We start from the raw sequence: 13,799 nt of genomic DNA, 5'->3' as shown, positions 1-13,799 counted from the left end.
TACTCTATACATTATTCAATTTCAGCTTTCACATTCGTCTTGGAATAATCAAGTCCATGTCATTTTTATATCTCTTTTTTCTTCCTCTTTTGTTATTTCCAGATGTCTTGGAATATTCATATTTAGGAGAGTTTGACGTTTATTACTAGAACCATTTTTGTTGTTGTTACAAAGTAAAACGGATAATTTTTTTTTTTTGGGTCTAAATGTTAAAAGAGAAACGGATATTGTAATGGGTTGTGGTTAAGACAGGACATGATATGTTTTTTTAAGCGGAAAAGGGAAGAACCAAGAAGTGATTATTTGCGACTTATAAATAATAGCTTCCTTTAAGCAAAAAAAAGAAGTGATTGTTTTTTATTGAGAAGGGAAGTATTTCTATAACGCTGGAGAAATTGGCCAAACAGCTGGGTCCATCATGGTGGGTGCTCTCTGGGACAACGTTTACAGTGGTTGTGGTCCCACCGCAAGCGTTATTTGTCTCCTTTCTCCGCTTCATTTGGTTGCAGTCGGAGTGGTTATACAGTTTTGAAACTTACTTCCATTTTGCTGTAAAAGATTTACATTATAAAAAAAATTAATTAGAGATTCTAAAGAAGGAACAAAAAAAACAAAGCTCTCATAGATCAGAAGCAATCACCCCCATCGCTCCAATATCTTAAATGGGGTTCTAAACAAATAAAAATAGTATTTTAGTATAATTTAATAAAGGAAATTGGCCCTAATAACAAAAAAAAAAACACAAATTCACTAGGAGTGGATTATGGATTATGCAGTTGTGAACAAACAAAAAATGCATTACCCCATAAATGCAGTAACATTTTTTTTTTGTTCACAACTGCATAATCCACTCCATTTTACTGTAAATTTTGAAGTGGAGTTGAAAATGTTCTAACTACTCAAAACTACTCGTTCTCTCTTACTTCTCTTCTTGTCTCTTTTTATCCTCTCTATAGAATCTAATTTCCATTTTTTGTTATTTGGAAAATAAACCCAATTTAATAATTTAATTAATAAAAATAATTTAAGTGGTCTATTAAAAGCATCTCCAACCATTAGAAACTAGGTGAGATTCTAAAAAAATAAAAAATAATATTTTTAACTGAATAACTACATTTTTTACTTTTTTAATTCTAAAATGTGTTTGTGGCCATATAATACATTTTGACAAATTAAATCCTTACAACTTGTATAAATGTCTAATTAAGTTGATCTACACCATATCAATCAAGCAACATAGACTAATACTGACACACTCTACTGAACAGGAACGAGCTTGCATCCTGGTGGTTTTGGAGGTATAATCTTCAACCTCAAGGGTCTATGAGAACTTTTCTTAACAATGTGTTTTTAGTTTGTTCTTTAACAAAATTTATTTACTTTGAATAGACTTTAATTTGATATCAAAGCACATGTTTTTAGATAACACTTGGTGATTCTATTAGTGGGACTTATCAGTGTGAAGAACTATAGCAAATACGGAACTATCCACAGATTACTGACCTATCTAGCGATCTGTGAGGATTCTCTTCATTGAATCTGTGATATCTTCATCTAGTTATAATGTACTGGTTTTTTCCATTTATGAATTCATTCATCATTGCAAATTGTATACATCATCTTTGATCTTTTCTTTTACAAACATAACATTCAGAGTAAACAGAAACTGAAGTCAATACATATGTAAAAATGGTGTGGAAGTAACTCAATGTTAGTCTCAATCAATGATGTTTCGGCTGTTCAAATGGTCCTAGAATCTACTACAAGAACCAACTCATATCTCTGTGCTCATATCATTCTCAGGCGCTGGATAACAGTCTTCTCTAAGCTACATGTCCCTTAAGTTAGGGATCCTCAAAAATTCATGAAATGCTCATGAGCCGTTCCAATGTATGAAAAGCTTCCTCAGAGTTAAGCATTTTTGTAACAAACCTTCACCAGGAAGCGAAAGACTCCTCTGGTTAACATCTCTATCCTGTGGTGGCAAAAAAAATGAACAACAGCAAAAGACCTAAACAATGAATCAAAACCATGATTGCAAGACAGTCAAAATACTAATTTAGACAGACATATACTGACCTATCTAAGAAACCTAAGAAAATTATCTTCTCTGAATATGTGATATCTTAACTGAGTTTAGACTAACACTTCATTTCATCACATGCAAATTGTATACATCATCTTTGATCATCGCTTTTATAAGCAAAACATTCAAAGTATAACAAACCTATCAATACTTCTTTCGAGTTCAATGCCTCTAAAGCTACACCACTCTGCTTCACGTTCTTCCCTACGTCAAGGACAAGCCCCTCAAGACATGGTAAAGCTAAGAAGACCTCTATCAACGTCCCCACAGTGACAGCTGAATTGTCTTTTAGAATATAAATTTTTTGTATAGTTTGTATTAATATTCGCTTTCCTTTGATTTAAACTTAAATCACAATAATATTAGTCGATTTATTCATCTTAACTTCTTCGTATCATATTTGAGGTTTGCATGTATTAAAAACTAAATTTGTTTCTTTATATGAGCAATGCTATTGAGTCCTATTGGCTTAAATGTGAGTACTATTAACAAAAGGTTTGTAGAAAATTTAATTTATCTTAGCATGGGGATCTAAGCTACTTATACACATTCAAATCAAATATTAGTCCTCTATTCAAAATAACAAATTTAAGAAACTCTTTTTAAAACAAACTTGTCTTAAGTATATAAAATCTATACACTTCCTTATATAAAAAGAGTTTAATAAGAGAATATAGAGATGATGAAGCTATATAACCGGTCGATTGCTACGGAAATGTAGGAGTAGATGAAGATCGGTTAAAATAAGCCGAAATTATGCTGAAAATAACATTTTACTTTGACTTCTTGATCGCCAGTAGGTATATTTGAGGCCTCTTTTACATTTGATCCTTCTATGAGACTGTTGATCCTGCAAATATCTATGTTGTTTCAGCATCAACTAATTGTTAAAAACACATTTAATATGCGTTTAGCTAGATACCAGATCATGTGACATATTTGTGCCGTATAAATGAAAATTAACCTAAATATAAACTCATACTGCTATGTCAATTCAAGATATATGAACTTAAGTTTTGTGTGACGTATCACATATGTTATATTGCATCATCGAACAAAGTCTATAAAGCTTTGCGAGGGACAAAACAAACTTTCAGGCTTTTCCAAAGTATAGTGGTGACAAAGATCATAAATATGAATTTTATATTTATAGCTATGATGAAAGTATATCTGATATTAAAGAAAATAAATAATGATTTGCGTTGATTCAGTGAGAACTTACTGTCCCACAAAATCTAATACTATATTATATCTCAGAAAATACCAATGCATAACTAGGTACTCTAATGTTTGTGCAGTTTAACAGCCTTTATAAAAGCTCTAGTTGATATCTCATAGTTGAAGCTCTAAAATCTGAGATCTTATTTACAATTGGTTGAATTGTGATTACTGATTAGCATTCGGTTAAACTGAAAATGTTAAGATATAATTGGGTTGTTCATGTTGAGATAATTACCCTAAGACACACATAGCAATAATTAAAGCATGATCAAGAAAGTATTATATGTGTATTAACTTCTATTCTGAGATAACCTTTATTAACCTTTAAGAACAATCATGAACTCTTAATTATTAATCGATTTCTTTAGGTTATAAAATGAGGGGGAAAAGAAGATTCAATCAATTTCTCCCTTGATATCCAAGGGGAACAAAATCTTCACAAATCTTTTAAAAGAATGCATTGTAAGAGCCAATCATTACTTCCTTGAACTACTGTTTATATAAACAACAGTGGTAAAACATTGTATCTCTCTCTACATATGTGTATGTGGGGTTGATGACGAAACAATCCATCTTTGGAGAATCAAATGTTTTTTTCCAAAATTTGAAGTGAGTAATTCTCTAGGATAACTTAGAGAATCTTCAAATTCCAAACACATATAGAGTAAAAAAATATATGATGCATTTACAAGGTTTAGAGAATAGTTTTTCGTTTCTGGAACTAGAAAACTCAATATATCATCCATTCAATATTTGATATGCTAGAAACTTGAAAACTTGTTTTCATGTATTTAATTACCATTCCAAAACTAAAATGATTGATCATTAAAAAAAATCTAGCTGCTTCCATTCAAAACTATAATCTAATCACGATCCGGTCCCCTGATCTGAACCCAACATCAATACAATATATATATATATCTAATCAAGATTTTCTCAAAAATCAAAAGCCTAACTATTTCTCCACTTAGGGTTTTGATACATGGAGCATTCTACGATATAAACATATATATTTGCGGTATGTAGCTAGTTAATGAAACCACAGATTCATAAGTCTCTAGTAAAGAGATCAAGACACAAAGTTAAATGCATATATTTAATTGAATGCAAATGCATATATTCAATCAAACAAAAGCATAGTTAATGGAGAAATGTATTACCACAAGGTCTCACCAAGATCATGAGAATCTTAAGAGAAGCCGAAGGGAGAGGCGGATGAAGAAGAAGAGTCCTCTCTTCCACCACCCATCTCCGTCGTCGTTGGCTTCTTCTTCTTCTTTTTGAAAGGAATCCCTCTAGCTTTGGCCTGACACTCCCTAACCTCCCTGAGATAAACCCTTATTGCTCCACTAGCGAAAGGGTTTGTTTCCGGAGATCCACCGTTCTCCTCGTAAGCCGCTCTCAGCCGTCCGATCAAAGCGTCGAGACTTCCCCAAGCTTGTCTGAGAGGACATGTGCAAGGAGCTGGTGGCTCAGGCTGACCGTAGAACATACAGCCAGGCACGTGCACTTTTGTCTTACCGAACTGGTCTAAGTACCTGAGGAAATCAAGCACGTGGTTGCAGTTGCAGTGAGACATTGGCAGTGGCGGTCTTTGGTTCCTCAAGTACTGTCCGAAAGTGTTCCAGTCGCGTCTCTTCTGTGACTCGTAACGGCTTGGTGTCACCGGTGGCTCTGATCCTGATGATTCCATCGAGCTCTTTCCTCTATCTCTAGGAGATGACATGGTATGATCTTGTTGATTGTAGAGATAGAGAGATGTTGTTGAGGTTTCAGGGGTCTTTTTATATTTTATACATGGATCTGGTGATTTAGGTAATAAGAAGAACGAAAGGTTTGAGTGAGTTTGATGAGAGAGTGAAAGTAATAGTAATAATGGAGGATAATGTTGACGTTAGAGGACATGTCATGGGGCCCGTTTCAAACTTTGCTTTCTTTTTCCCCTCTCTTTCTCACATTTTTGGATTATCTCTCACTTTTCTATTCATATGAAATAACTATTTTCTCTTCCTAAGGAGTAATTATTAATAAATTCATGATATTGTAGCTTTGCAATAATCACTGTGTAAAGAGGATTGTAGAGTTTAGACCCTTCGGGTTATTTAATTGTAATTTTAATGACTGTGCGGTGTTCTTAGGTTTTCATATCGTTTGTTAATCATGCATGTAGGTAATAGTGTGTTGTACTTGTATGTTCACATTTTTATAGTCTTAAATACACATGTATATACCATGTATATATAATTGGCAGATAATGTGTGTCTACATTCGTCGGACCAACGGATGTGGAATCCGCATGTTGTTCGTAACAAATATATAAATGGGTATTGTGTTATAAAGTCAGGTTGATTTGTCAACGAGTCAGAATTAGGATGGATCACGTTTAGTATAATGAATATTATAATAATACATAAGATCATCTTTATCCCATATACTCTAATGGGTCTCTTATTATTTTTTTAATAATACTTTAGGAGGTAATTTTGGTAAGAGACATGGTTAAGAACTTTGAGTTTTTTCCCCCTCCATTGCAAGTCTCTTATTAAGGGTTTCTTTAAAATAAAATTTAAATTTTTTTATTAATAGAAATTTTATAATTAAAACATAAAAACAAAGATTACTAAATTAAACAAGAATTATTTAAAAGAAGCTTCCAAGCTCAGTTGTTGTCTTCACCAGGTCCAAATTTATGCCATAAATGTTGAACCAAATCATTTTTCAGTTGTTGATGCATTTGTTTATCACGAATTCTTATCCGAACCCCCATCTGGTTTGCGATATTTGAAGGGATATCCGTAGAATACGTGAGATCGACATGTGAATTTCTGTTGTCTTCTCCTTGCTGAAATTCTGAAACATCATTTTGAGAGTATCCATCTCTTTCGTTTTCTACTATCATATTATGGAGTATGATACATGCTCTCATAATCTTACCAATTTTGACTTTATCCCAAAACAACGCTGGATTTTTAACAATGGCAAAGCGAGCTTGCAGGACTCCAAAAGCCCGCTCGACATCTTTTCGGGCTGCTTCTTGATGTTGAGCAAATAAGACCGCTTGTGGCCCTTGTGGTAGAGGAATAGATTGAATAAAAGTTGCCCATTTCGGATAAATACCATCCGTAAGATAGTAAGCCATATGATACTCTCTTCCATTGACAGAGAAAGTGACATTCGGAGCTTCACCTTTTATTATGTCATCAAAAACAGGTGAACGATCAAGAACGTTGATATCATTTAATGTACCTGGAGGTCCGAAAAATGCATGCCATATCCAGAGATCGTATGAAGCAACCGCCTCTAAAACGATTGTTGGTTTACCCGAACCACGAGAATATTGCCCTTTCCAAGCGGTTGGACAATTCTTCCACTCCCAATGCATACAATCGATGCTTCCTATCATCCCGGGAAATCCACGATATTCTCCAACATCAAGTAGACGTTGAAGATCAGCTGGTGTTGGTCTTCTTAAGTACTCATTACCGAACAAATATATTATTCCTTCCACAAAATTTTCCACACATAAGCGAGTGGTTGTTTCACCGAGCCGGAGGTATTCGTCGACCGCATCAGCTGCAGAACCATACGCCAAGACACGAATGGCTGCGGTACACTTTTGAAGAGGAGAGAGACTAATCCTTCCGAGACCATCTTTTGTTTCCCGAAAATAGGGAACTTCGTTGGAGAGTCGATCAACAATGTACAAGAACAATGGCTTGTTCATTCGAAAACGTCGTCGGAATAAATTATCAGGATATGTTGGATTATCACTGAAATAATCATTCCATAAACGAATATGCCCTTCTTCACGATTTCTCTCGATATAAACTTTCGGTTTTCTTTTTTTTTTTGGAGCCTCTCGAGTAGTTAAATTCTCAAACGCTTGCTCAAAAAATTGATCAAATTTTTCATCAAATTTTTCATCAAATTTTTGATCAAAGAAGTCATCAAATGTATCATCACATGATTCATCGAAAGTGTTTGGATTTGAAGAAGAAGCCATAGAAGTGATTTAAGAGTTTTTTTTTAAATTGTGTTCAAAGTGAGAAACATGGGAAAGAGAGGAAATAGAGAGAATAGAGAGACTGTGCGTTTGGTAGTGTTAGCAAAAGAGAGGAAATAGAGAGTAGATGAGTTTGCGTGATGTTGGAAGTAGAGAGACATTGATATATATATAAAAAATGAGGCTGTGTGATGCACATGAAAATACAAAGTATATGATTCACTGAACAACCCGTGACACACTGATACAGAAGATTAAAACCGTGACACACTGATACAAAAGCTGAAACTGAAACCCGTGACACACTGATACAAAAGATTAAAACCGTGACATCCTACAAAGCCGAGACAACACACGCCGAGACAACACTCTGAACTGATAGTATGCAACCCGTGACATGATCCAATGTAGCTTCTTATTTACTGTTACCTGAAACAAATAAAACAATTGTCCACATCAAGAGATAACTCAACAAAACACCAAAACATTAAGTTGCTTATAAAATAAGAGAGCAAAGCATTACAAATTAGATTCTAAAGCCGAGAACATGAAACTAGAAACAACTACATTCTAAAGCCGATAACATGAAACATGAAACATAAGGAAGACATAAAATGAAACAACTACAAGCCAAGAACATGAAACATACATAAGGTTAACATTATTCCAAGAGTTACATTAACTCTAAACTGATCTTTTTCTTGAGATCTTCTTCATAATCCTCTAGATTTTCCTTGGCAAGAAGCTTCTCAAGTACTCTCATCTTGGAGAGCTGTTGCTTCATTGCCAAGTCATCCTTCTTGATGCTCCACATGAGCTGATAATCACACACATCCTCCCCCGCGACATGTGGCTTCTTTCCTCCAGCTTTTGCAGCCTTAACACCAGGGGGACGAGATGTTCCTTCTCCACCAGCATTGCATTCATTGACGTGAGAGCATGCTCCTGAATGTGAACCATCCGCGAACTTCCTCCTTTTGGAGCTTGTTTCAGTTTTAGATGTAGCGAGATCACACCACTTCTGGTCGTTGCGAAGCTCGTTCCACGCATGCTCAAGGACAAACTTCTTTTGGTGGTTGTTGAAGTAGATTTCGTGGGCACGTTTTAGGACGTCGTTGTCATTCATGCCACTGGTTTTCTCTCTTGTGGCTGCCTCATACGCCCCAGAAAACTTGCAAACGGCTTCATTCAGCTTGTGCCAACGTTGCTTGCACTGATTCCCGTCGCGTTTTTCACATCCAGCAAGTTTTGGACTCGCCGAGAAGTATGCTGCAACTCTTGTCCAGAAAGTTGCTGACTTCTGCTCATTCCCTACGACAGGGTCTTTGCTCGTGTTGAGCCAGCTGCTAATAAGCACTATGTCCTCTGTGACTATCCACGTCCTTCTTTCCTTACGCTCTGCTGGAAGCTCTGCGGCTTGAGTGCCAAAAGGCGGCACTTGCGTTGAAGAGAGTGGAACACGTCCTTGACTGCCAGAAGGCGGCACTTGCGTTGAAGAGAGTGGAACACGTCCTTGACTGCCAAAGACAACATTTTGTTGACTATGGAGTAGATCAACAAAATTAGCCGAGTCCTGAAATGGATTGAAATCCATCCTCGAAGTCAAGGAGAGAGGAGACAGAGGAGACAGAGGAGAGAGTGGAGACAGAGGAGAAAGAGGAGAAAGAGGAGAAAGAGGAGAAAGAGGAGAGAGAGGAGAAAGAGGAGAAAGAGGAGAGAGTGGAGACAGAGGAGAAAGAGGAGAGAGTGGAGACACAGAAGACAGAGGAGAAAGAGGAGACAGAGGAGAATGCGAAAGAGGAGAAGGAACGAGAATGCGCATTCATCTGTTGGAGAAGGCACTAACGACACAGCTTATAAAAAGATCAAGCAAATGGATGAAAGATCTTTTTAAAAAAGCTGGAAAGAACACTTCAATTGCAATGACTAGACATATATCTAACAACAAACAACTAACAACTAACAACAATTCAATTCAATTTCAAAGAACTCAAACTACACCATTAATTCTATTTATTACAGTGACACAACCGTAACCAAACACTAAAGCAACCATTAATTATCCTAACAACCATTCTGACCGAAGCTACACAATCTCATTACACACCAAAAGCTTAGCCACCACATTTCGGACCAGAGGAAAGAGAGAAAGACTAACCTGTGATGCTGCGTATTCCTCTGTAAAATGACCCTTGCTTAAGCACACTTGATACAGCCATCTAAACACAGAAAGATCGAACATATCAAGATGTATTTCATCTAACACAGAAGAGGATTAAGAAACAAAGACTACGAAGCAATTTCTTTTCAGTACACATTACATAAACTATTTTATCTAAGACAGAAGAGGATTAAGAAACAAACACTAACCTCAAACGCGATTTGATCCCGTCATCTCAGCACGCACAAGACATTGACAAAAGACAGAAACAAAAAAAAAATTATTCACCACAAAGAAGCTAAATCAAAAGCAACAAACAAAACGAGATTGAAAGAAAATATTTTAAACTACGAAATGTATGATTGAAGAACATGAAACATAAGCTTTACCTGAGCGATTTGCAGAGAGCCATCGACAGAGAGCTCCGTCAGCCGTCGAGGAGAGCCACCGCCACACAGAGAGCTCCATCAGCCGTCGCGGAGAGCAACCGAGAGACATAGAGCTCCGTCAGCGGTCGAGGAGAGCCACCGCGAGGCAGAATTGAACCTACAAACAAACACAACTCGCAATCAGAACAAGAACAAGTCTAATCTAAACATGCATGATTGAAAAACACATAAATACATTTACCTTCTGATTCCAATAGAATCACGGCGAGAGAGGGAGATTCGCCTTCTCGGACGAGCCACAGAGACAGAGGATTCCGTTAGGAGGTGTGGAGAGAGGTAGTATCGCCGGTATGTCGACGATCGACGGAGAGAGTACGAGAATCGTCTTCTCCGACCTCCGATACGATTTCTAGCTGATTCAGTTTCGACAGAGAGAGAAATGACAAAACAAATACACGCTCCCCCTCTCTCCTCTCATTTTGCCTACACGTGTTAAGAAAATACGTATCTTCTTAAGCCCAAATAAGAGACGTCTTTGCCTTTTAATTGTCTTTTTGATTTTCTTTTAATCATAAGAAACCACCTATATACGACCGATAATCATGCTCTAACCCGCCTAGCTAATCCACTAACTTTCTGGACAAGCGGAAGACCAATTTTGCAAGTTTGATATATCCTATGTAGGTATTCAAATATATTTATCGTATTTTAGAATAAACACTAGAAATAGTGTTTTCGAACCTCTAAAAATTGGCTATTCTCTAGAAAAACAGAGACAACAAAGGTTCCAAACCACTTTCACATTCATCATATTTTAGTGAAAGATGCAATTATGCATTAAATTAATATTTTCATATTTTTTTGAATTGTTCTCAAAATCTATGTGTTAACCCCTACGAAAATATTAAAATTTTCAGTAAATGCTCTATATACAGAAGCCTATGATCTTTAGTGTTGTTTTAAAATTTCTAAACATATTCTACATTTGTATTAATTTATATTAAACTCTCTTTCATGGTACATGGGCATCATTTTAATTTGTTTTCAATTAATTTAGTAAAACTTCATAATACTCCCTAAATTGGTGGAGTAACCACTATAAAATCGCTATTTTCTAGAGAAACGGAGACAACAAAAGTTCCAAAATTCGTTGACCTTCATCATAACTTAGTGAAGGATGAAACTATGCATTAAAACAATATTTTTATATTTTTGAATTTTTCTCAAAATCTATGAGTTATAACCCATACGAAAATATTGAGTTTTTTGGTAAATGCTTTGTATACTGAAAATTATGATCTCTAGTGTTGTTTTAAAATTTCTAAAATAATTCTACATTTGTATTAATATATATATAAATCTCTTTCATGGTGGGCATCATTTTATTTTTTGTCAATTAATTTAGTAAAACTTCATAGTACTCCCTAAATTGGTGGACTAACCACTACAAAATCGCTATTCTCTAGAAAAAATGGAGACAACAAAGGTTCCAAACATATTTCACATTCATCATATTTTAGTGAAGGATGAAACTATGCATTAAAACTGTATTTTCATATTTTTGAATTTTCTCAAAATCTATGTGTTAACGCGTACGAAAATATTAAATTTTCGGTAAATGCTATATATACTGAAGCATATGATCTGTGTTGTTTTAAAATTTCTAAAAACATTCTACATTTGTATTAATGTATATTAAACTCTTTTTCATGGTACATGGGCATCATTTTAATTTTTTGTCAATTAATTTAGTAAAACTTCATAATACTCTCTAAATTGGTGGACTAACCACTACAAAATAGTTATTCTCTAGAAAAACAAAGACAACAAAGGTTTCAAACCTTTTTGACATTCATCATATTTTAGTGAATGATGCAACTATGCATTAAAACAGTATTTTCGTATTTTTGGAATTTTCTCAAAAGCTATGTGTTAACCCTACGAAAATATTAAATTTTTCAGTAAATGCTTTATATACTGAAGCCTATGATCTTTAGTGTTGTTTTAAAATCTCTAAACACATTCTACATTTGTATTAATGTATATTAAACTCTCTTTCACTGTACATGGACATTGTTTTAATTTTTTGTCAATTAATTTAATAAAACTTCATAATACTAAAAAATCGCTATTTAAAAAAAAAACGGAGACAACAAAAGGTTGTTATTTTGTGTATTGCATAATTTTACAAATGCTGGATTACATTTTTTTCGTCTATATCTCATACAATAACATTGCAGTGATGATACTAATAAAAAAACCACTATATAACAAATTAACTTCGCCACAAATCTAAGTGTCTCTATGTTTGTTAAATCGAATGCCCAAGTTGCTTGTTTTTATGAAAGAAAAAACAACAACTAGAAAATGAAATAAACATTTAATATCATTTTTTTTTCGTTAGTTCATCAGTAAATTTCCATGTTGTATGATACCGCAACACCACACTACTACTCAACTGTTGAAATAGTTACCTAATAGTTCTGGTTTCCAATATGTACATGAAAAATCACATATAAAGCTATTAACCATGTTCTAATCAGTGTCTCGAGTTTTGTCTTCGATCAATAGACAACCATCTTACTATATGTGGATCACCACTTGGTTTGAAAACGTTACTTTGATACACTCAAAAAACGAGAACCCTAAACATATAGATACATATGTAAAATCATGGTCAAAGAAGAAACATCTTCACGCATGAGTTGCCAAAAATGTCAGTCTCAAAGGCACACTGTAATGCATTCGTCCGTTGCCCCCACAAATCTTTTCTCTGCTTCTCCTTTTGTTGATAGTGATTTCCCTGTCTTCCCACCCACCCCCATTTTTTCCCCATTGTTCCTTTCCCCTTTTGTCAATTCATCAACCTAACCGGAATCCACTTCGGTTTTAGATTCGGTTAAGAAGTTATTAAGTGGGTGATGTACTATACGTTCACATGACAGCAGGTGTTTGATTTGGCCGATGATTGAAGTTAGAGGTTGTATAGGCGTGAGAAAGTTTGTTAAATCAGTGGAAGACACACATGAAAGTTCATTTATTCGTCTTTTTTGCAATATAAAATGTTGACTACGTACACACTCAAGAGTCAAGTCTATGTCACGAAAAAAAGAACAGTTTACACATTCGTCACATGACACGACAATAAGAAATAATTGTACTTTTGAGCGATTATGGGTCCGAATAGTAAAATAGATTGAGTTAAACGGTTTGAGTAAAACTGAAACGGATAAAGCAGACCAAATAGAACACAAACGGATTGATCGGTCTAAATATTTATATTATTTATTTAATTGAATTACATATTATTTTATATATTTTATCATTTAACTTCTACAATGATAATGTTAAATTTTGTATAAGTAATTTACTATTATACTTTTCTTATGATTTTTAAAATCTAAGCTTTAAATATTTATTGGAGTAAAGATGATTAGGATATCATAGTTACTACATAAATAGTACTATAATATAATTTTTTTAGAAAGAGAAAATAAAGATAAAGAAACAAAATAAATGTTGATACACATTCAAACAATAGAAACACCTAATAATCTTTGCGTTCCGAATACTCATTCGCATTATACAATTGAGGAGGGATTGCTGACGTACGAAGATGAATTGTGATTAATACATACGTTCTTTATTCGGATAAATGTTCAAGTGACAAGTCTGAAAAAATTAAAATACTAAAGATTTGGCAGAAGATCTCAAAATAGTAGTTCTAAAAAAAACATTTCAAATAGTAAAAGTAACTCTAATTATTAACATTATCGTAAATATATTATAAGTTACTTTTTTAGTTTCTGAACAATCGATCTTTCTGCAGACGTATATAATCATCTACAAGTGGAAGTTTTTACTAGCATCATATAAAATGAAAATTGAACGGACATACCATTGAACCAAAGGAAGCATCCTGATCTTTCGCCATTTTCA

General features: G+C 34.5%; 2 protein-coding genes across 5 annotated transcripts; both read right to left on the bottom strand.

Moving 5' to 3' along the window:
• Window positions 1-2,646: 2,646 nt before the first annotated feature.
• On the bottom strand, window positions 2,647-5,175 carry LOC106454483 (protein LIGHT-DEPENDENT SHORT HYPOCOTYLS 10-like). 4 transcript variants are annotated; one of them, XM_022719027.2, is made up of 2 exons: window positions 4,468-5,175; window positions 2,647-2,946 (listed from the first exon to the last, which is right to left on the bottom strand). In XM_022719027.2, the coding sequence occupies exon 1, from the start codon at window positions 5,031-5,033 to the stop codon at window positions 4,497-4,499; it is 537 nt and encodes a 178-aa protein (XP_022574748.1). In that variant the 5' UTR covers window positions 5,034-5,175; the 3' UTR covers window positions 2,647-2,946; window positions 4,468-4,496. The 4 variants fall into 4 exon arrangements, with proteins under 4 accessions (XP_022574748.1, XP_013752055.1, XP_013752057.1 ...); XM_013896601.3 differs by having other exon boundaries at window positions 4,481-5,175; XM_013896603.3 differs by having other exon boundaries at window positions 2,647-2,936; window positions 4,481-5,175.
• A 2,808-nt stretch (window positions 5,176-7,983) lies between these two features.
• Window positions 7,984-8,904, bottom strand: LOC125609581 (glutathione S-transferase T3-like). Its single transcript, XM_048781099.1, has one exon. The coding sequence runs from the start codon at window positions 8,902-8,904 to the stop codon at window positions 7,984-7,986; it is 921 nt and encodes a 306-aa protein (XP_048637056.1).
• Window positions 8,905-13,799: the final 4,895 nt, after the last annotated feature.

The sequence above is a fragment of the Brassica napus genome, chromosome A5, assembly GCF_020379485.1.
Source record: "Brassica napus cultivar Da-Ae chromosome A5, Da-Ae, whole genome shotgun sequence".
NCBI lineage: Eukaryota > Viridiplantae > Streptophyta > Magnoliopsida > Brassicales > Brassicaceae > Brassica > Brassica napus.
The sequence above is the reverse complement of the archived record's forward strand: the minus strand, read 5'-3'. Positions and strand labels throughout refer to the sequence as shown.